The following is a 22528-nucleotide window of genomic DNA, read 5'->3' as shown; positions in this document are numbered from 1 at the left end:
TCCCTGGTTCGGGAAGATTTCACATGCCACGGAGCAACTAAGCCCGTGCGCCACAGCTACTGAGCCTGCGCTCTAGAGCCCGCGAGCCACAACCACTGAGCCCATGAGCCACAACTACTGAGCCCGCGTGCCACAACTACTGAAGCCCACGCGCCTAGAGCCCATGCTCCACAACAAGAGAAGCCACCACAATGAGAAGCCCGTGCACCACAACAAAAAGTAGCCCCCACTCGCCACAACTAGAGAAAGCTCATGCGCAGCAACGAAGACCCAACACAGCCAAAAATAAATTAGTAAATAAATTTAAAAACATCACTTTCATCCAAATATAGAGTGAACACAGGCCAAAGATTTTATTCAGCTCATTCATTAATGAGGGAACCAGTAAAATGGCAAGGATGGCTAAAAGGAGAATTTATATAGTCAGTCAATGCAAGGCTGAAATAAATTTGCTAATAGATACAAAACTGGTTAATATCCTATAGGGCCATAAAACTATAATCGCTGGGGCTATCTTTTCTAACACTGGAAATCAGACTGAAACTTACAAGTTACCGTCTAACTTCACAGTGTTTGGGCTATAATCGAAGGGCAAAGAGCAAAGCCAAATGCAGATGCATTTTCCTCTATCAAGGAATTATTTGTTAAACCTGTTAAACGATGATACTGTGAAGACAGGGACGTCATTCTCATGCCCTATTTCCACGCAAGGCCACGACTAGTGATGCATGAAAGATGTCCAGGGTGCAAACTTTAAGGAGACACTTGCTCCCAGGGTTACAAAAGTGCTGAACGACCCTGACACTGAGCAGCTCTTTAGACTTTGCACCCTGGGCTCCTTTCTTGCCTCTGCTTAGTCCTGGCCCTGTCTCCAAGTTTGGGGTATGTTTTCTTAACCAAAATATAAACCTCATGATGCACTCATCTATGGCTCTCGGCTGCTCTCAGGACAAAGCCCATTTTCTTGGCATGGTCAGCAAGCTTGTTTGTGTTCTGACCCCTCTCACCTGCTCTACTCTGCTGCTATAAGGAATTATTTTTTTCACTTTTTAAAAAATGCATTTATTTTATATATTTTTGGCTGTGTTGGGTCTTCGTCGCTGCACATGGGCTTTCTCTAGTTGCAGCAAGCGGGGGCTACTCTTCGTTGCAGTGCACAGGCTCCTCATTGCAGTGGCTTCTCTAGTTGCGGAGCACGGGCTCTAGGCGCGCGGGCTCAGTAGTCGCGGCTCGTGGGCTCTAGAGCGCAGGCTCAGGAGTCGTGCGCACGGGCTTAGTTGCTCCGCGGCATGTGGGATCTTCCCGCACCAGGGCTCGAACCCATGTCGCCTGCGTTGGCAGGCGGATTCTCAACCACTGCGCCACAAGGGAAGTCTCTAAGGAATGATCTGAAGGAAAGATTTGAAGCCCCCACTTTCACTTCTAGGCCTTTACGTTTGTTGTTCCCAGTGGGTGGGAAGTCCATTATTTTCCCCAGCCCACCGTTGAGCTGACTAACTTAAACAGGTCCTTTAGGTTTCAACTATAACATCACTTTCCTGTAGGAAGCATCTTTTGACTCCCCCTCTCCATCAGAAATAAATGGGTTACGAACACTTCTATGTGTTCCCAACAATCCCCTTACTATTAATACTTATTACACTGCAGTAGTTTGCAAAATATGGCCACAGATTCTCTGCCCAGGATGCATATCCTTTTGCAGAGTGGCTTCGTAACTCCTCCCATCCCAAGACAGAGACTATCTTTCCAGTCTTTGAATCTGGGCTTGCTCACATGAATTGGTTTGGTCATTGGGACAGTTAACAAGCGTGATGCAAGCAGAGAGCTTGCCCTCTTTTGCTGCTCTTGGAATCCCTGCTACCATGTGAACAGGCCTGGGCCACCTGCTAAAGGATGACACACCATGTAGAGATTTTCTGTCTCCCCAGACCTCCCAGCCAAGATCATCATGAAGTAGCCTGCCCCAGCCCATCTATCAGCTAACCTCAAATGCCTCAGTAAGCCCAGCTGAGGTTAGCTGAAGCAGCCAGACCAGAAGAGCTGTCCAAACAACACAAGGAACTGTGAGACAAATGGCTACTGTCTTAAGTCATTAAGTCAGGGTGGTTTGTTACACAGAAGAAACTAACAGATAAAAACAGCATATTGTAATTGCCTGCTGTGGCCGAGATACTATGCATGAAACAAACTCATTCCTCTCTCTTGGGCGCACAGGCATACTACACTTGCCCGCCTCCCTGGAGGTTAGACATGGCCTGAATTTTGGCCAATGGGATATGAGCAAGAGTGACATATGTCACTGCCAAGACTGGCCCTTAAAAAGCTTCCATTCACAATCCTCCATGTCTTTTCCCCTTCTAGTGGAGCAACAGGATGAAAGGAGCCTGCGTCCGTGAATCACCCTTGGAAAACAGCCACCCAACCGGGAACACCCACACTGGAGTCTGAGTTGAACAAGAAATAAACTTTTATATATGAGGCTACTGAGATTTCAGGGTTTATGTTTTGAAGCAGTTAGTGATACATGCCGCCATTTACCTGTTTATCTGGTCGTCTCCTCATTTAGTTTAGAAGTTCCTGAAAATCTTTATCTAGAGTTAGGCACATAATAAATGCTCAGTACAGACTGGTTGAGAAAAGGTGAGAAACCCGTACAGAATTTCCTGATCAGATGTTCCCATCACTTCTGAGCAAGAGGGTACTTAAGTTCATGGAAGATGTACCGTTCCCTACTTTCAAATTCAATGATTTCGTATCTTCCTTCTCTAGAATCTCATATGTCATCCTGATTCCCATTCTCCAAATAATAATCACATGCCTTATCCCTCTCAATCCTCACAATACCACAAAATACGCTACATAATTTTTTTGGTATTTTCCCTGTTGTTTTTTTTTCTCATCTATAGACTCTAAAGCTTACGAGCTAAGTAACTTGTCCAAGTTTCCAAAGTTAGTAAATGGTAGAAATGGTCTGGGACCATTATTCAGGTCTTACGGAGCCAGATGTTATGTGTTGTCTACAATATGTCACTACCTTCCAGCCACAGGAATGAAGGTAGAAATCTAACAGCTATTTATTAATAGTGACAGTCAAAGAAAACGATATAGGCTCAGACCATGACTTTCTAGCTAAAAATGCAGTATTTCATCTACCGCTAAAGTAAATAAGCTTGATGGACATAATACTTTTGAAAAAGAAAAAAACCTTCATATTTCAAATTAGGCTAATCAAAAACATTGGAAAGTATTCAGAAGGGATAGAAATCGTCATTTTTCAGTCATGGTGTCTAAGGTGTCATTTGAGCTGCACTTACCTGAGCTCCGTGCTTTAATAAAATGTTTGCACAGGACGGATGACCTCCGAGACAGGCTTCATGGAGCGGGGACACACGATCTGCCGTGACCACGTTCACAAGCCACCCCTGGGGGAGGGGAAATGGGTAGAGTAAGGGATGCAAAGCAACAGGCCTGTAGGGTTGGGTTTCAGTCATGAATTCAGTACAAGACAATTCTTTTAAAAGTTAACCTGGTGAGCTTCCCTGGTGGCACAGTGGTTGAGAGTCCGCCTGCCGATGCAGGGGACACGGGTTCGTGCCCCGGTCCGGGACGATGCCACATGCCACGGAGCGGCTGGGCCCGTGAGCCGTGGCCGCTGCGCCTGCGCGTCCGGAGCCTGAGCTCCGCAACGGGAGAGGCCACGGCAGTGAGAGGCCCGCGTACCGCAAAAAAAAAAAGTTAACCTGGCTCACCTATGATAAACCATAATGGAAAAGAATATCAAAAAAAGAATGTATATATATATTAATATATATATATAACTGATTCACTTGGCTGTACAGCAGAAATTAACAAACACAACATTATAAATCAATTATACAGCAATTAAAAATTTACAAAAAAAGTTAATCTGGCTCAAAAAAGAATGAAATAATGCCATTTGCAGCAACATGGATGGACCTAGAGATGAGCATACTAAGCAAAGTAAGTCAGACAGAGAAGGAAATACCATATGATACCACCTATATATGGAATATAAAATATGATACAAATGGACTTATCTATGAAACAGAAACAGACTCACAGACATAGAGAACAGACTTGTGGCTGCCATGGGGGATGGGACTGAGGAAGGGACGGATTGGGAGTTTCGGATTAGCAGATACAAACTATTACATAGAAGGTAGACAAACAACAAGGACCTACTATATAGCACAGGGAACTGTATTCAATATCCTGGGATAAACCATAATGGAAAAGAACATTAAAAAGAATGTATACATATGTGTAACTGAATCACTTTACTGTATAGCAGAAATTAACACAATGCTGTAAATCAACTCTACTTCAATTAAAAAATAAAATAAAAATTAAAACCCAACAACTTAAAAAAAGAAAGTTAACCTGGCTCAAAATCGGACAGTTCACTAAGGTGTTGACAACGATGTAAAAAAACAAACAAACAAAAGGAACCGTCATACTGCTGGCGGGAGTGTCATATAATACAACCGCTCAGGATAACAGTTTGACAGTATCTATTAGAGTTCATGACACACATACCTATGGCCATGTGACGACTGACTTCCAACTTGCTCTCACTCTCTCTTGTCCTCTCACTTATTGGCTCATTGTTTTGATGAGGGCCATGACGAGGAACTTAGGGCAGTCTCCAGGCAACCACCAGCCAGGAATTGAGGCTTTTAGTCAAAAAACCCAGAAGGGGGCCTCTCCGGTGGCGCAGTGGGTGAGAATCCGCCTGCCAATGCAGGGGACACGGGTTCGATCCCTGGTCTGGGAAGATCCCACGTGCCGCGGAGCCACTAAGCCCGTGCGCCACAACTCCCGAACCTGCGCTCTAGAGCCCGCGAGCCACAACTACCGAAGCCCGCGCGCCTAGAGCCCGTGCTCCGCAACGAAGAGCAGCCCCCGATCGCCGCAACTAGAGAAAGCCCGCGCGCAGCAACGAAGACCCAACGCAGCCAAAAATAAATAAATAAATAAATACAATTTTAAAAGGAAAAAGAGAAAGGGCAGTTTCTAGCGTGTGTTTTTTAAAAAAAAAAAAAAAAAAAAAAAAAAAACCCAGAAGGAACTGAATCTTGCCAACAGCCATGTAAGAGAATTTGGACTGGGGTCAAGCCTCAAGATGCCTGATGCTCTGGTCCACACTCTTACTGACTGCAGATTCATAAGAGTCCCTGACCCAGCTAAACTGTGTCTAGATTCCTGACCCACAGACACTGGGAACCAATACATGTCTGTTACATTAAGCCGCTAAGTTCGGGATTTCTTATATGCGTACAGGTATATATAAGAAATACGTACACATATTTCTTATATATACGTACCGGTATATATGAGCGCACTCCAATGGCCCTGGACTAATACAGGCCAAAGCATTAGGTGAACCTCCACAGACAGAGAGGCAGAAAGTCCCGAGGCTGAGGGGCAATTACACGCTCACTCGAGTGCGCTAGGGCTGAAGAAGCAAGAAAGTGTGTGAAAGGCGCTGGGACTCTTCATCCTCTGGGAAAATGTGCTCTCCGGGAGCCCAGTCCAAGCAAAACATCAAAGAACTCCAGGAGAGGCTCCACAGACGCCCCTGATCTTGGAATATCTTATCTACCCCTAACAGGAAGAAATCAGGTACAATAAAAGTTCTTTTCCTTAGGGCATGTCAATTAAGAGCATGGATAGTTTAACATCTTGGTAATATATTATACCTTTGCTTCCCAGAATAGTTTCAATTTGCCTAAAATCATTCCAATAAATTACTTCACTCACCATCATTCCTAACATACATTCTTCTACTTCGTGGGCATTTACGAGTCTGCCCCCTAGTCATTCTGTCCTTTGGACTTTTACCCTCTGACTGGCCAGCTCATGCATTTTGGTTTTGTTGTTGTTGTTGTTTTTGCGGTACGCGGGCCTCTCACCGCTGTGGCCTCTCCCGTTGCGGAGCACAGGCTCCGGACGCGCAGGCGCAGCGGCCACGGCTCACGGGCCCAGTTGCTCTGCGGCACGTGGGATCTTCCCAGACCGGGGCACGAACCCACGTCCCCTGCATCGGCAGGCGGACTCCCAACCACTGCGCCACCAGGGAAGCCCCAGCTCATGCATTTTGATATACACCTGGATATACACCTGAGTCTACAGGATCTCAAATCCAGAGCCTTTTTAGATGGGTCTGCAAAGGGGTTCTGGGAGACTCAAAATCACCCGCTTAAAAATGAGAAATTCCAATATCCTTTCTACTACTTTGTCATCCCAGGCCTGCTGTGTGCAGGGAGGGACAGGACTGTATCTTCCCTTCCTTCATAACCTCAAATTCCATCTGTATTCGATAAATGCCTACTGACCCTCTGACTCGAGAAGAATTTGAGTTATAGCATTTATTCCCTTCACAAGCACTGCCCATGGACTTCACAGCGTGGCATCTGCTGTTTTATTATTGTCATTATTATTTTATTAGAGGCATCCCCGCAAAGATCTGTCCTCAAATCCTTTTGTTCCCCAACTCTCAATGTTCTGTATTTGTCCAATCTCTTGCCCACACACTACTAGAGTTCACAAGAAATTCACAGCAAAATGATAACTGCATTTCTCTCTGTGCGACGGATCCTGAGATGAAAGAAGACTGTCCTTTAAAGGAATTCTTTATTGTGTTCTGTTAACTGCACTCACCACTGCCATTTCTAAATCATCATTTAGGTGCTCATACATAAATCCAGGTAAATGAAAATGTAAAAAAGGAACTCTTCACAGTACAAAAGTGTTCACCACTCATTACATATTCACATTACAACGAAGTTCCTTTAAATTAAGTTTCCCTTTGCAAACTGAGGACTGTATTTATAGGTACAAGTTTGACTTTAGATGAACTGTGGGAATTCGTTTGAATTATTGACAAGGCTGAATCATATACTATTATAAGGTAAATTTTAACCCATTACTTCAGAGAGGGTCCAGTCTACAGTGGGTTCTCAGTTAAAAAAATGAATAGCTTATCCTTAATTGTTCTATCATCAGTTGTCTGCCCCCTAATCTCAGCCTACAGTCAGAAGCTCTTTCTGATGGGTCCTTGGGGTTGTACAATATCAGGGCACCCGTGGGTGACACAGTGCTTAGTACCTGGCAACTTTCTGTCCGAGCCCCAAATCATATGCCTACCCAGGCTGAACTGACTGCCTACAAGAAGCTGAGGCTTTATCCTTTGCCCTGCCTACATCTATCACTTCCTTCTGTACACTCAGCAGAAAAGAAGATCATGAACACCTATCGTACTCGCGTTCATCAGAACACATCACTTCCTTCCTACTTTACCAAGGAGGTCAAAGCCATTAGATGTGAGAACTTCCTACATTCCCTTTCTCCCCACCCCTAAAACCTCTCTGCATTCCTCCAGTCTTCTTTTCCCCCATTGCTCCTTTCTTTGAGGAAGAAATATACGAGCGCACTCCAATAGCCCGTGACTGCACCCGGGCCCCCCCGCCCCCCAGCTCCCGCCACGCCCGTGACGTTCCTTCATTCACCTTGTCACATGCGTCCCCTGCTCTCTCGAGATACACTTTCTTTTTGCTTTCAAAGTCTCCCCATCCCTCAGTCCTGATCCTCTGCCAAGCATCCATCCATGTGCTTCTTCCCTTTGCTGCCCCCTCCTTTTTTTTTTTTTGAAAATAGTCTATCGCCATTGTCTCTTCTTTTACCCCTTCTCTCATTTTCTACCAACACAATCCTGCTGATACTGCTTTTAAAGACCACCTGTGACTTCCGGAAACCAGTTTGCACTGCTCTGTCCCCCACCTCCTTCCACCTCTAACTCTGCCACTTGTTCATCGTGACCTTGTGAAACCTCTCCCCTGGCTTCTAAAACAGAGTTCTACCTGGAATTATCTCCGACCTCTGACTGCCTTTTTTTCTGTCTCTTTCACTAACTCTGTCCTTTTCATCCTTACATCTCCTAATGCAGGCATTTCCTCCAGGATTTGCCCTCAAATCCTTTTCTTTTTCTCTCAGTACTCTTTATATATTATATATGGCTTTCAAATTTAAATCTCGGGACTTCCCTGGTGGTGCAGTGGTTAAGAATCTGCCTGCCAATGCAGGGGACACGGGTTCGAGTCCTGGTCTGGGAAGATCCCACATGCCGCGGAGCAACTAATCCTGTGTGCCACAAATACTGAAGCCCGCGCACCTAGAGCCCACGCTCTGCAACAAGAGAAGCCACCACGATGAGAAGCCCATGCACTGCAACAAAGACCCAATGCAGCCATAAATAAATAAACAAATTTATTTTAAAAACTAAAAAATGTAAATCTCCATCCCCAGTACATGTTTCTAATTCCCTGCTAAGACATAACCACCCGGAGACCCAGCTCATGACATAAATTCAGCCTTTGCCAACCAAGCTCCCCTGAAAGGAGCTCCTTGTCTTGCCGGACCTGATTCTCCACTATCTTCGTTTCATATCTAGGATTGAGACCTCAGAGAGAGGATAGCAGAGTGATTCCCGAGTTCAAATGCTGGCACCATCACCTAACCAGCAGTGTGACCTTGGGCCAGCTACTTCCCTCTTGAAGCCTCAATTTCCATCTGTAAAATGGGGACAATTTCACCTACCCTACAGATTGTTATGAAGACTAAAAAATGATGTATGCAAAATGCTTAGCACTCGGTAACTTCTAGGCAGTTATTATCTGAGATTTCTTTTTATTCTTTATTACTTAGCCTTCAAGGAGCTGCCACATCCTAAAGGTCTGATGTTTCAGAATGCTCAGGATGTCTCCTAATATCCACACCCTGATAGTGGCTTAGCTCTTTAAAGATAGCAGGGAGCAGCATAAAATGTTTTATTCAAGAAACAGAAAAGCCAGTCCTTACCCCCTACATGCAGTGGGACTTTACTGGGAAGGCTTATAGGGTTGTGCATTCAAATCTCCAGGGGAGCTTTAAAAAAAAAACAAGGCCGGACACCCAGGCTGCATCGCAGAGCAACTGCAGTACAATCAAAGGTAGGTGACAGAGATGCAAAGGCAATTAAATAGAAAAAGGTCAGACTTTTTAGCAATGGTGCCAGAACAAAGGGACATCAATATACAACAAAAATAGGAATCTTGACCAACACCTCACACCTTGTACAAAATTTAACAAAATGGATTATAGACTTAAATGTAAAATTAGAAAACTTTTGGAAGAAAATATTTGTGACCTTGGCCATATGTGGTTTTTTTTTTTTTCTGGCCTCTCTGTTCTGTTTCATTCATCTATCTTATCTTCATTATCACCTGGTCTTGATTTTAGTAAGTTCTTATATTTTTGTCTCTTCCAGAGTGACATACAAATGGAATCGTATAGTATAAAAAATTTGAGTCTGGCTTGCTTCACTTAGAATGAAGAATGCCTTTGAGATTCATTTTTTTAAAAAAAGGTAGTTGAATTCAGGCAGGCATCAGCATTTTTAGGAACCCCTACCCAATCCCTGCCCAAGGGGATCCTAATGTGCACCAAATTAAGGTCACAAAATGCCCAAAGGATGCCTTAATTGCTTCCTGCTGGCCTAAGAAATCGTCATTGCTTTTTAAAAAATAAATTACTATTGAAGTGCAACAGATGCATAGAAAGGTTCATAAATCCTTCATGTAAACCTCAGTGAATTATCACAAAGAAAATCTATCTGCGTAACCACTGTACAGGTAAAGGGAGAAAGGAAAAAAAAACTACCAGAAACCTATGAATGTCCTACCCAAATTACTACCCACCTCTCATCGGCAAAGGCATCCAGAATACTGACTTCTAACATCATAGAATAGTTTTCCTTGGTTTTGAACGTTATATTAATTGAACCATGAAGTATGTATTTTTGTGTTTGCTCAGCTACTTTCACTTACCTATTTTTCAGATTCATCCATTCATCCATTTTCATTGCTGTATAGGGTTCCACTGAGTAATATACCAAAATATATGTATATATCCATCTTACTTTTGATGGACACTTAGGTTGTTTTCAAGGGTTTTTTTTGCTGTTATGAATAAGGCTGCTATGAATATACCTGTACGTGTCTTTTGATGAACACGTGTATACATATCTGTTGCATATAAACCTAGAAATGAAACTGCTGGGTTGTAGCGTAGAGATATTTTTAGCTTTAGTAGATATTCCTTAACAATTTCCCAAAGTGGTTTATACAAATTTATACTCCCACCAGCAATGTATGAGAGTTCCAGTTGCTCTACACTCTTGCTGACACTTGGTATTGTCTGTCTTTCCAAATTTAATCCTTCTCATGGGAGGAACTGGTAATATAATTTCTTATTCGTAATTTAAATTATTCCAGTTACTATTAGCACAGTTTGATATATTTACTGAACATTGGAATATCCCCTTTTATGAAGTGCCAGTCCAAGTCTCTTGCTGATTTTTCTGTTAGGTTGCCAATCTTTTTTGTATTGATTTTAGGCTAGAAATATGAGTTCTCTGTCAGATATATATATAGCACAAATATTTTCGCATGTGTGGCTTGACTTATTGCTTTCAAAAATACTACCTTTGAGGAACAAGTCCTTAACTTTAATGAAATCCAACCCATCAGTCTTTGTGTTCCTTTCCACATACTATTTCTCTTTCATGTCAAATGCCCTTCTCTTTCTCCCCTGTCAAAAGGGCCTTCTTAAAAAAATTCCTCGGCTTCCCTGGTGGCGCAGGGGTTAAGAATCTGCCTGCCATTGCAGGGGACACGGGTTCGAGCCCTGGTCTGGGAAGATCCCACGTGCCGCGGAGCAACTAAGCCCGTGCGCCACAACTACTGAGCCTGCGTGCCTGGAGCCCACGCTCTGCAACAAGAGCAGCCACCGCAAGGAGAAGCCCGCGCACCACAACGAAGAGTAGCCCCCGCTCGCCACAACTAGAGAAAGCCTGTGCACAGCAATGAAGGCCCAACGCAGCTAGAAATAAGTAAAATAAAAAAATTTATTTTTTAAAAAATTCCTGAATGTACTGGTCCTACAGGAGCTTAAAAAATACCAGTGCATGAAGCCTGCCCTAGGCTAAATCAGAATATCTACAGTGAAGCCCAGGCATTGTTGTTTTTTTTTTTAAATCTCACATTATTTTAATGTGAAGTCACGGTAAAGAATAATTAGTTACAGTTTCAGTTTCTCCCTTCTTGGACCAAGTGAGAATTATTTTTTGTAATTTTCTTTTCTCTTTGTTATAGCCATTTGAATGTGAGGTCTTACTCCCCTTACTAAAACACGTTTGTTTAATTTAGCAGGAGCGTTTTTCAGTATGCTTTGATTACCTGAAGCGCTATGTAGATTGTAATAAGAAAATAGATACTCCTCATTTATGAGGAGTAACGGGAGCAGGTAATTTACACAATGTCACCTTAGTTAATTCTCTCAAACTCATATAAGGTAACATAATAGACTGAATTTTTGGTCTCAATTCTTCACTCTCCTGTAGCAGTGTAATACATTCACACCCTTGCCATGACCTCATAGTTGACAAAATGTATCAATACTTCCTTGATCCTTGAATTTGGACTCGGTCATCTGACTTGCTGACCAATGGGGTGTTAGCAGATGTGACATACACAGACTGGAAGTATTCTTTCATGGTTGCGCTTGCCCTGCTATGCTTCAGCCTTTTGCCACGAGGAGAAAATTCCTCAGGTAGCTACTGGTGAAACAAGGATGGTAGGCGTGCGCAGCAGAGCTGTACTCAACCCACAGCTTGGAGCCAAGCTCAGTCCAGATCAGCTGATCCAAAGTCTCATCAGCAAGAAATGTTAATTGTATTATGCCACTGAGTTTGGGGTGTTTCGTTACGCAGCAAGATCTGACTAATACAGGTAGGTATTGGAACACTCATTTTATAAAGGGAGAAATTGAGGTTCCGAGATAATAACTTGCTTAAATAATGCAGAAGAGCTTAAAGACATGATTCCAGCTGATATTCAGTCAACACGTAAATACTAAACATAAATATCAGTCCAATTAATAAGTCATATATAAAAGCTGCAATGATCATTTTTCACCCTATCAAAAAAAGGTAAATGTTTCATTTTATCTGAGAAGCAGCTTAACTTCCTTTAGCTAGAGTTACGTGTTACTATCTGTATTTCTATTTATAAGAGGCTGCTGCTACCAAAACCAGCTTAAGATAGTGGCTTAGAGTAGTCTGAAAATCATCTTTAGAAACTCTTTTGTCATGGGATGATTTCTTAGTCTATGTAGGTCCGTGAAACTGGAATTTTTTCAAAGCACTTTTCCACAAACTACCACCTGAAATTTATCATGTCTTTTGATTGTGAATTTAGACCACAAACCACAGTAGTAACAGCAGTATATAGGGCTATCACAGAGAGGAATCTCAGATATTTTTAATTGCAGTACGAATATTGCAGATATCTAAAATATCTCAAAATATACATTCTTCCTACTTAGAAAGTATGGTAGTAATTAGAATCACCACTAAATCTTCTTATTGAATGCATTAATAAAGAAGTTCATATATTACTATTTACACATTTGTTTATAGAGTTCCTCAATATATATTGTGTTTTATGCATTTAAAACATTAGTCTGAGAAGGGGTCCATAGACTTTGCCAGACTATCAAAGGGGTCCAAGAAAGGGCCAAGAGCTTCTAACCTAAAAGGTCCGTATTGTCTCTTCAGAGAACAGAACACTATGAACAAAAACTTTGCTGGAATTTTGAATGGTGATTGAAACTGCTTTCTTAAAAGCGCCCTTGCTTAAGTTCCCAATAATTTCAAACCATCAAAACTCAAATTAATGTGTACTTGAAATGACACCAAGGAGCAGAGAAACTAATATCAAACTGGGCAGAGCCATTTCCACTGGAGATTCAACAGAACTGAACAAGTCTTTGAAATTATACAATGTCATATTTTAAAACACATTTTCAAGCATTTATTTTATTTATTTATTTATTTTTGCGGTACGCGGGCCTCTCACTGTCGTGGCCCCTCCCGTTGCAGAGCACAGGCTCCGGACGCGCAGGCTCAGCGGCCATGGCTCACGGGCCCAGCCGCTCCGCGGCACGTGGGATCTTCCCAGACCGGGACATGAACCCGCGCCCCCTGCATCAGCAGGCGGACTCTCAACCACTGCGCCACCGGGCAAGCCCTCGAGCATTTATTTTACATGAGGGGTTTTCAACCTCTTTCAGCACTACTGACGTTCAGGGCTGGGTAATTTTTTAACGTGGAGAGCTGTCCTGCGCGGCGTCTGATGTTTAATAACTTCCTCGGTCTCTAGCTCCTAGATGCCAATATCACCACCCCGACACCTCATCCCTGCTCCCGCTCGCACCTGTGACAACCAAAAATGTCTCCAGACATTGTCAAATGTGCCCTTTGGGGCAAAACTGCGCCGGCTGAAAACCACTGTTTCACATGATAATTTTCAAGAACATAGTCTATTGAATAAAGTGACAGCAACTTGAACGCACTAGTTTGCCCGCTACTCATTCAACAGATATTTAGTATAGAATCTCTCCTGTGCGTAGCGTTGTACCAAACTCTAGTATTCTGCCAGCCTCCAAATAAAGAAGGACAGGATTCATCTCCTTCTGCTAAAGAGGAAATGTATATCTTAATATCAGACTGTGATGTCTTCTTCTCAATGTGGTGAGCAGTAGAATGTGCTTAATATTCACCTTCCTTTCCCCCAAAAAGTTACTTACCTGGCTGATGAGGTTCCTCAAAGATAGCAGACGTCCATGAATGGCTGCTTCATGCACGGGAGACCAATCAGACACAGTATCTGTATGGAAAGGGAGAAGCAGGTTACATCCTGCCAATGCACTTTAGACCCAGAGGCTCACCCTTGCCCATCAATAAGAGTCTAACTGGTCTTACTGGAGGGACACATTGGAGTCAATCAACCAAAACTCCATCAGGACTTCAGAATTTCTCCCCTCTATAGATGTTTTTTGAACACCATTTATTTGAAATGTCTAGCTAGCTAAAAAAACAACTACAGCCAGTGTCCAAACTGAGGACAAAGAGGTGAACTGGGATGACAGATTACTGTACTTCCATTTAGACGCTGGTTTCAAAGGCAAATGGTCCCTTTAGTTAAATGAGAGCTTCGCTAATTACCAGCATTAGTGCGTTAAACGGTGGTTGCCCCGTCTAGTTTCCGGCGTGAAATACAAACTCTGGCATCTCAGCAAACAGTGCCATATACTAATAGTAGTAATCATGTCATTACATACGCCATTAGGTATGGAATCAAATCTAAACAAAACCATGTTTATGGATTACCTCCTGTCCCGATATCAAGCACAAATCAGAGCTCAGTCTGACCTCGTAACAGGGACATAATTTACCCCCAAAGGCAATGCGCCAATGTGATTAAGACAAAGCTGTGAATTCAGACCCGCTTGACTTCTTCTGAGCTGTGGGTCCCTGGGCAGACCCCGAGCTGCAGTTTCCTTCGCTGTAAAGTCAGGACAGCAATATTCTTACCTATGGCTCAACCCCTATTAGCTACTATTATTATCCTGCCCTAACAATAACCAGAGAGTCTTGATTAGACCCCACAATCACTGCTATTTTAAAACCAGCAAATGCATTCTCCAACCATTTGGAAAGAATACACTTTCTTAGGAAGGAAGCTTGTAAAACCCATCCCAACACGTTAAACGCTTTCCTCTCTTTCTAACTGACTGGATGTCAACTGACTGCGGCGCAGACCTGAATTTTTCTCATCTCCAGCTGCGTCTGGTTTCTAGAACAAACAAAGGCAGGAAGTCAGAACGTGAGTTGGCTGGTCTGAGCTGCAGCTCCAGCTCTGCCTGCTCAAGTAAACACACTACACACAAACGAGGCAGGACGGTCCCATACCAGTCATGCCGCGTAGACGAACTGGTATCTCCTAAAAGCCCAGAAGACCTGGAGAACCGGGGTAAGGTTCTAAAGCCTGGCCAACGCCAGCCCATCAAGGAGGACGCTAGAACACTTTGGACTTAACACGTGTTGGCTGACGTGGGCATGCCGCCTGGAGCTATCAGCGTCCCAGAAAATCTGTCCCAGTGAGCAAATTACCATCCTTCCAGATGGATTCATGAGGCATTTAATGGAGAAGAGCAAGCTGAACGCGCCTGCCTACACGCTGCCCTTCCAAGGCGTCCCTTCTGGGCTCACCAACATGCTCGAGGTACCTTCGGTGAAATGGCTTTTCCTAACCTCCAAAAGCTGACGCTCAATAGAAAATTAGTGTCCTCACAGTATTCTGTGAGGGCCCTAGTGCTTTCCGGAAAAATACTGCTGCTTCTAGGGCTTGGAGCCTACAATCCAAACAGCAGCTATGGAAGATTGATCTCCGAATTAGAATTAAGAGGACAACTGATTCTACCCCGTTGGTGCTAAGGCATAATACCATCCACACGAAATCCTGAGTGAGAAGAGCCAAACGTTGGGAAAGGTCTTGAAAATCACGTGTGTGATGATTAAGCCATTTTTTTCCTGCCAAGTGCTCAGCTGCTCAGAAATATCGCTGCCACACTCAACCTTTGTGAAAGCTACCTCAGATAATTGGAGCTGACAGCCAGGCAGGTAATTTGGGCCCTAAGCTGTAACTCTGTTTAGATTTCATGAAAGTGATGCAATTATCTTATCAAGTGTAGACCAAAACGGGCTTTGCTTTCTGTGCATTCATCATGGAAACATGACTCCTTCTATTTAGAGTAAATAAAGAATTATGTACTTCTCCAAGAGAGGGAAAAAAAAAAAGACTACCTGAGGTTTTTGCACTCAGGCATTAGGACACAGTATTTACAAAGCAGAGATGGTCTGTGTCTTCGAGAAGCATAGGATATTGTTCTGGGACACGTGGTGGGTGGCTACCCATCTATCTACCAGCTTTAGTGATTTAGCATTCACATACTGCACAGTTCACCTCGTTCAAGTGTACAACTCAATGGTTTTCAGTAGATTTCACAGTTGTACATCCACCATCACAATCAATTTTAGAACATCTTCATCATCCCAGAAAGAAACTCCTTGCCCATCAGCTGTCACTGCCCCCATTTCCACTTCCCCCAACCCCTGGCAACCACTGATCTACTCTCCATCTCTATGGACTTGCCTATTCTGGACTTTTCACACAACTGGAATCATACAATATGCGGTCCTTTGTGACTGGCTTCTTTCGCTGAGTGTAATGTTTCAAGGTTCATCATGTGTAAGTATTTCATTCCTTTTTATGGCCAAATATTTGTATAGATAGACCAAAGAGTTCACAGACATTTGTGGAGTTTCCACTTCTTGGCTGTCGTTAATAATGCTGCTCTGATGTGCGCGTTCAAATGTGAGTGGATGTATGTCTTCAGTTCTCTTGGGTAGACACCTAGGAGTGGAATTGCTGTATGACACGGTAACCCAGTGTTTAGCCTTTTGAGAAACTGCCAGACTATTTTCCAAAGCAGCTGTACCACTTTATATTCCATCAGCAGTATGAGACTTCCCTTCCTAAGTTACAGCCCTTTCAGACTAGGATTTGGTGAATATATCATAGCTTGCCAATACCCCAGGCCAGAAGAAAACCTTAGGTGCTTCTAAAGGCAAAAGTCATCTCAAATTTATACGAAGACTTGAGCCTCAGCTGGTCTCTGAACACTTGAGTGATTATCTAAAGACTTTAAACTGTGAAAGGTTGACATTTTTCTAGCACTGAGAGCATGAACTTTATATATAGCTCATTTGGCGCATGCCGTAATTCGCAACACGGATTAATCCACACACTCTCTTGAAAACATTGACGACATATCCACGTGACGCTTCTCCACGGTTTCCAGAGGCCACACCACCAGCAGGCAGTGAGCTACAAGCTCAACACATGAGCAATTAAACCCCAAAGCAGCTTTGCCTGCCTTCCTGCTGACAACTGAAGGGGACCTGTTCCTCCCAGAAAATGGACGCTGCTCATAGAAGGAGGCTATGGATGAAGGGAAACCTCAAGGTCACGTGCCCTTTTCCACTGACCCCAATGAAGTCTTCGAAACTCAAGGGCCATTATATCTATACAACACATCACCCAAGCGCTTGGTACACGTTAAGCATTCTTCCACAGTACTTTTTGAACCAAGATCCATTGGTTTTACTGCCAAGAAACAGATGCCCAGTGGGGGCCACGGGCAATGCCACAGATCCATTCGTGTAGCTCAGGGTTCACACGGGGCAGGGAGCTCTCCTAAGGAAATGACCCCACAAGTCCTCCAATCGGTGCTATTCAACTTACCTGTCTTTTAAACTGAGTCTCCATCAAACCCTGCAGCACCTTAGGAAGGGTGCCGTTGCATTTTTATTGAAATTTCTGGAATGAGTTTGTTTTTTAAAAAAAATTTTATTTATTTATTTATGGCTGTGCTGGGTCTTCGTTTCTGTGCGAGGGCTTTCTCTGGTTGCGGCGAGCGGGGGCCACTGTTCATCGCTGGGCGCGGGCCTCTCACCATCGCGGCCTCTCTTGCTGCGGAGCACAGGCTCCGGACACGCAGGCTCAGCGGCCATGGCTCACGGGCCCAGTCGCTCCGCGGCACGTGGGATCTTCCCAGACCAGGGCTCGAACCCGTGTCCCCTGCATCGGCAGGCGGATTCTCAACCACTGCGCCACCAGGGAAGCCCTGGAATGAGTTTTTAAATTTCCATTATTTCCGAAGAGATTTTAAATGCACCAATTGGTACATTCTGCAGAGAGCTATTCACGAAGCTCCGAGAGCCTGCAGTGGATGCTGGGAGTAGCATCAATCTGTTCCTCCTGGAAAACCTTTTGCAAGGTCAAGGAGGGGAGAAGAGAGGTTGAGGTGCTCTGAGAGTGTTGGAACACTTGCTTTCAGTCTTTGGGACGTGATGAGGTGGGCTCAGTGGAGATCCTCTCCCACATTGGAAAGAGGATCTGGGTACTGTGTGCACAATTATAGTGGAACTTGGCTGGATTTCAGGACAAATCAAAAAAGGAGGAAGAGAAACAGGGGCTCACGGTCGCAAACAGACAGAAAGGTCCTGGCTTTCCCCTTGCCCTGGCCCCGTGCCAGGGGATATACGCTTCACCCGAGCTGAGTCCTTTCCATGCCTGTCCTCGCCTGTCTTCTGTTTACATGTGAATACTCCCTACGGGGTGGGCTCAATTTTGTGAGGAAGAAAATCTCCCAACTGGTGTGAGCCTGCCGGCAAAATCCTGAAGGAGAGACACTAAAAACAAGAACGGTGATCACCTGCTCAGTGTGATTACGGAGATTGTGCGTTTCTCCTTCAATGTATTTTCCAAAGTTTCTCTGACTGGGCGTGAATTCGTTTCCTAGGGCTGCCATAACAAAGTACCACAATCCGGGTGGCTGAAAACAGTCGAAATTCATTGTCTCAGAGTTCTGAAGGCTAGAAGTCTGAAATGGAGGTGTCATCGGGGCCAGGCTCTCTCCAAAGCCTCTAGGGACGAATCCTTCCTTACGTCTGCTGGTGGTGGGTGTCCATCTTTGCCGTTTCTTGGCTCATCAGATGCATCTTTCTAATCTCTGCCTCCGTCATCGCGTGGCATTCTCCCTGTGTGCCTCTTCTCCTCTTCTTACAAGGACCAGTCATTGGATTAAGGGCCCCTCCTACTCCACCAGGACCTCATGTTAACTAATTATACCTGCAATGGCTCGATTTCCAATCGGGTGGCATCCCGAGGTACTGGGGGTTAGGACTTCAGCCTGTCTTTTGCGGGGGCGGGCAGGGGGGGACACACAATTCAATCCATAACAAGGTATTTTCACGAAAAAAAAGACATTCTCTTCCTGCTCCTGGGGCGGAAGAGTCAGGAATTCAACCTCTATAAAGAGTTGGTTGCCATCGTCATCCCCTTTCCTCCCTTCCTCCGAAGAGGCGGGAAAAGAAAAGCCTGCAAGTGCAGGTGGGGCCATCCGGAAACAACACTCCGAGTGGTTCACATTCCACGCTTCGCCAAGGGCAAGCCTCCTGAAGCAGAAACAAATGCAATCCAGCTGTCAGTGAGGCTCTGCCCCGGGGGCAGGACTGACACACAGTAGGCAGAGAGAGAGCTCTTGTGACTTCTGCGTCTTGGAAAACTTCTCTTCCTTTAGTCCCTGTGAAACGACAGCATCCGAGTCTCTTCCGGCTTCTCTGTCCAACTTACTGGTCCTACGTCCTCAACTGGAGGCCTGTCCCAGGGCTCCATCCTTGGCTCCCATCAATCAGCCATCAGACAGTGTCTCCTTCTCCGGGATTTCAGCCCAGCCCCTCCGCGAAACAACCCGAGGTGTGATTCCCAACCCGCATTCATTCCCCAGCCGGTGTCCCACCCATCGTGCGGGGCCCTGGGCACTTCCATGTTCACAACAGAAGTCCTCTTCCTTCCTCCCTCACTCCGTCCCCAAGCCAGCTCCCCCTCCCAACTTCTCTCTTGTCCAGCCCTCTGCCCTGACATTTGAAAACTTTGCAGCTTTGGCCACCTTCTCTCCTTTAGCCCCAGTATTTAACCAAGCAACATAGCTTGACTTCTCTTTCCTTTGAAAGTATCACCCGTATTTTCCCTTTCTCTTGTCATTTCTGCAGCTTGATCCAGATGCCAGCTTCATGCAGTGGTTCTCAAAGCGTGGTCCCCAGCCGGCACCATCAGCATCACCCGGGAGCTTGTTATACAGATTCCCAGGCCTGGCCCAGGCCTGGCGTCAGGAGGGGGTGGGGCTCAGCCAGCTGCATTTTAACAATCCATCCAGGTGATGCCAATGTAGCCGAGTTTGAGAAGCAGTGGACTCGTGCAGGAATATCTCCTAAATCCTCCATAATCCATCCCGAATGTGGCTGTCAGATCACTTTCAGTCTTCCTTATGGCCAAGTCTCCACTCCAGAACCAACAGTGGCTCCCAACCGCCCGGCTCAGAAAGGCTAAACTCCTCCACTTAGCGTCTGAAGCTTCATTTTCGGGTGCCATCTCGCCAAACTTGTTCTCACTAGACTGGCCAAGACACTGCACTCCGGCTGTCACTGTCCGCTATATATTGGGTCGGCCGCCCAGCCGGCCAGCCGGCCCTCACCAGGCCTGGACTAGGACCTTTAGAAGCCCTAAACGGTGAAAGGCGGCCGGCGCCCCTCTCTCAGGCGGAAATAAAAATAGACATAAAACTGCTCAGCACTAAAATAATCATGGAGAAGTCAACCACATTACTGATTCTTCCCCGTGTTGACTGGTTTGCTGCTTTAAAAATCTATTTGTCAAATCCATGTTCTCAAGTTATATTTGGTGCCACTCTGCCTTCTGCAGCTCCAAGTTCATACTCAATATCTCTGATGAATCCAGGTCTGCCTCTGGAGATGCAAATCCAACTCGCTGTCGAGGGCTCTGCTCATTTTACGAGCCAAAGTGGATAAACGAAGGCATAGATGAGCAGTCTTGTCCGCTCAATGAGCCAGAGGGAAGGCATTTTGTATTCTATTTCTTCTGTCTTTTCCCCCTTCAGCACCTAAACAGTAAGAGAGTAGGAAGTCCTAGCTGACTGCAGGGTCCCTGCTTTTTGTCCCTTTGAGCGCCAAGTGTTACGGGCAGCCTCCCAGGGTGCTGAATATAATCCTCTCTCCTCTAATGCCTACACCCGTCTGTTCAGAATCCTCTGAGTCAGCAGGTACCTGCCAAGTGCTCACAGGAAATGACAGTTTCCCGGACGCGTGAGGCTCTCTACATTAGCAAAGATACCACGAGACAGGTGAGAGTCATACCTGCACGACACTTCCCCAAAGTTGAAAAGGCTCCTTTTAAAGTGAATCAATCAGTGCTCAATGTCTGAACACCATTTATAAACCCAGCCCCACCCAAATGCCAAACGCCTAAGACCTTTCAATAAATGTTTCAGCAATAAAGATGTGCCTATTTAGAAATAACTGTCATGTAAATGATACATTGGAGCCACAAAGAGTAAGTCTCTGGAGCTGAAGTTTTCCCTGGAGAGTAAATGGTGATCATTGACTTGCTGTGGTCCACAGGACCCTGCAGAAAGAGGTGTACACATTTTTGAACAACCGTGTGAAAGACAAATCCCAGCAAGGCGTGGACATCTGTCCAGTTACTGCCTCGTGGCCACGTCCCAGATGGAGTCACTGAAATTGCCCCACCCTCTTCTCTCTTCTCTCCTAAGCACGTTAACCGACCTCCCCAGCAAGCTGACTCCACAGCCCCTAGACTCACCCCCCATCAATGGGTTGGAAAGGAGCCTGACGTCCGGAGAGTCTCCCAGCCTCGGGGGCTTCCTGCCGTTGCTGCCCCGGGGTTCACCATCCATGGCGCTCTCCTGGGCTGGGAAAGCTCCGCTTCAGTTGTTCAGGAAAAGTCCAAATTCCATGTTCCCCCAGCTTCTGGGAAATTCCAGGGCTGTGACTGGCTGAGCAGCACCGTCCTGGTCAGATGGCAGAGAACAGAACAGGGCAGGGTAATCTGAGTACTACCTGTGGTCAGACAGACACACGCACACACGCACTCTCGCTCTCCACCTAACTGGCTAGAGGCCGCCCAAAGCCCACAGCAGCCCCCCAGCCCCAGGTCTGCAAAGTTGCTGATGTCACGTCCTTTCCAAACCTGAGACCAATCACGGAGGAAGCCTTGAGGTTCATCAGGAAGGAAACACAGTATGTAACTTTGGGAGAGCCCAGGGTTGGGGTGTGCGGGGGCGGGGAGGAAAACACGGGTCTGCTGCACCGTTGTTCCCCCTGCTGGGATCCGGCTGTTGTTTGGGGGTTTCTTGTTGCTGAGACAAGCCCCCGAACCCAGGAGCTGAGAAAGCTGGTTTTGCTGCAGCCCGGCTGAACTGTTTGCACAGCAACTTACACAGCACGCCCTGGTCATCTGCACATGTGCTTTCAATTTTTCTGGGAGTTTCTTATAGGAAAAAGTCTCTATATGTTACAAAAATGCACGTTTTGGAAGGAACTTCTATTTTCTTCCTCTGACTGCCAGGGTTGCACTAAATGTCCTGCTCACCCTCCTCTGAAATAATTCAGGGTTGCTATCGCAAAAACAAAACTGGATTGCTGGGCGGCAGGGAGCGCTGGAGGAGAGCTGCTACCTTTCAATGATTCGTTATAGAAAGTTTTACTTTGTGAAGGTTCCGCCTATTTGCCTTTACAAAACATCTGGGGTTTTGTCTGTGTGTTTTCAGATAAACCCCGTTTCCCCGCACCACTTGGTGCTGGTTCAGGCTGATGGCCACCCCCGGACTCCCCCCTCCTCCCCGCACCCAGCTCCTCTCTTCCAGGTAGAAACGGATTTTTCTTCCCTATTCGGGAAGTCTCTGAGTTCTTCTCAAGCATAGCCTGGCTATGAAATAATTACAGATTACTTTTAACGCCAAAGATACAGCCTTACTGTTTCGGATTTATGAAGCCTCAGTGGACCCACGTGGTAGCCACTGTTTACAGTTTGAGGAATGTCCTTCATATTTGAAAATGCATTTCCATGCACACATGTGGATACACATTTATTCCTTTACATTTTCCACATAATTGTAATTAGATTAT

At 45.2% G+C, this 22528-nt stretch overlaps 1 protein-coding gene across 3 annotated transcripts in view; it reads right to left on the bottom strand.

Moving 5' to 3' along the window:
- ASB9 (ankyrin repeat and SOCS box containing 9) overlaps positions 1 to 21538 on the bottom strand; it is a 32144-nt gene extending 10606 nt beyond the window's left edge. For all 3 annotated transcript variants that reach the window (XM_059050883.2, XM_059050880.2, XM_059050881.2), the window contains exons 1-3: positions 21204 to 21538; positions 13705 to 13784; positions 3315 to 3422 (exon numbers count right to left, since the gene is read on the bottom strand). In XM_059050883.2, coding sequence (XP_058906866.1) covers positions 3315 to 3422; positions 13705 to 13784; positions 21204 to 21297 — 282 coding nt within the window. In that variant the 5' untranslated portion in view covers positions 21298 to 21538. The remainder of the gene's footprint in view (positions 1 to 3314; positions 3423 to 13704; positions 13785 to 21203) is intronic.
- Between the last annotated feature and the right edge of the window lie 990 nt (positions 21539 to 22528).

The sequence above is a fragment of the Kogia breviceps genome, chromosome X (assembly GCF_026419965.1).
Source record: "Kogia breviceps isolate mKogBre1 chromosome X, mKogBre1 haplotype 1, whole genome shotgun sequence".
Lineage (NCBI taxonomy): Eukaryota > Metazoa > Chordata > Mammalia > Artiodactyla > Physeteridae > Kogia > Kogia breviceps.
Note: the sequence above shows the minus strand (reverse complement) of the source record. Positions and strands in the feature narration are given on the sequence as shown.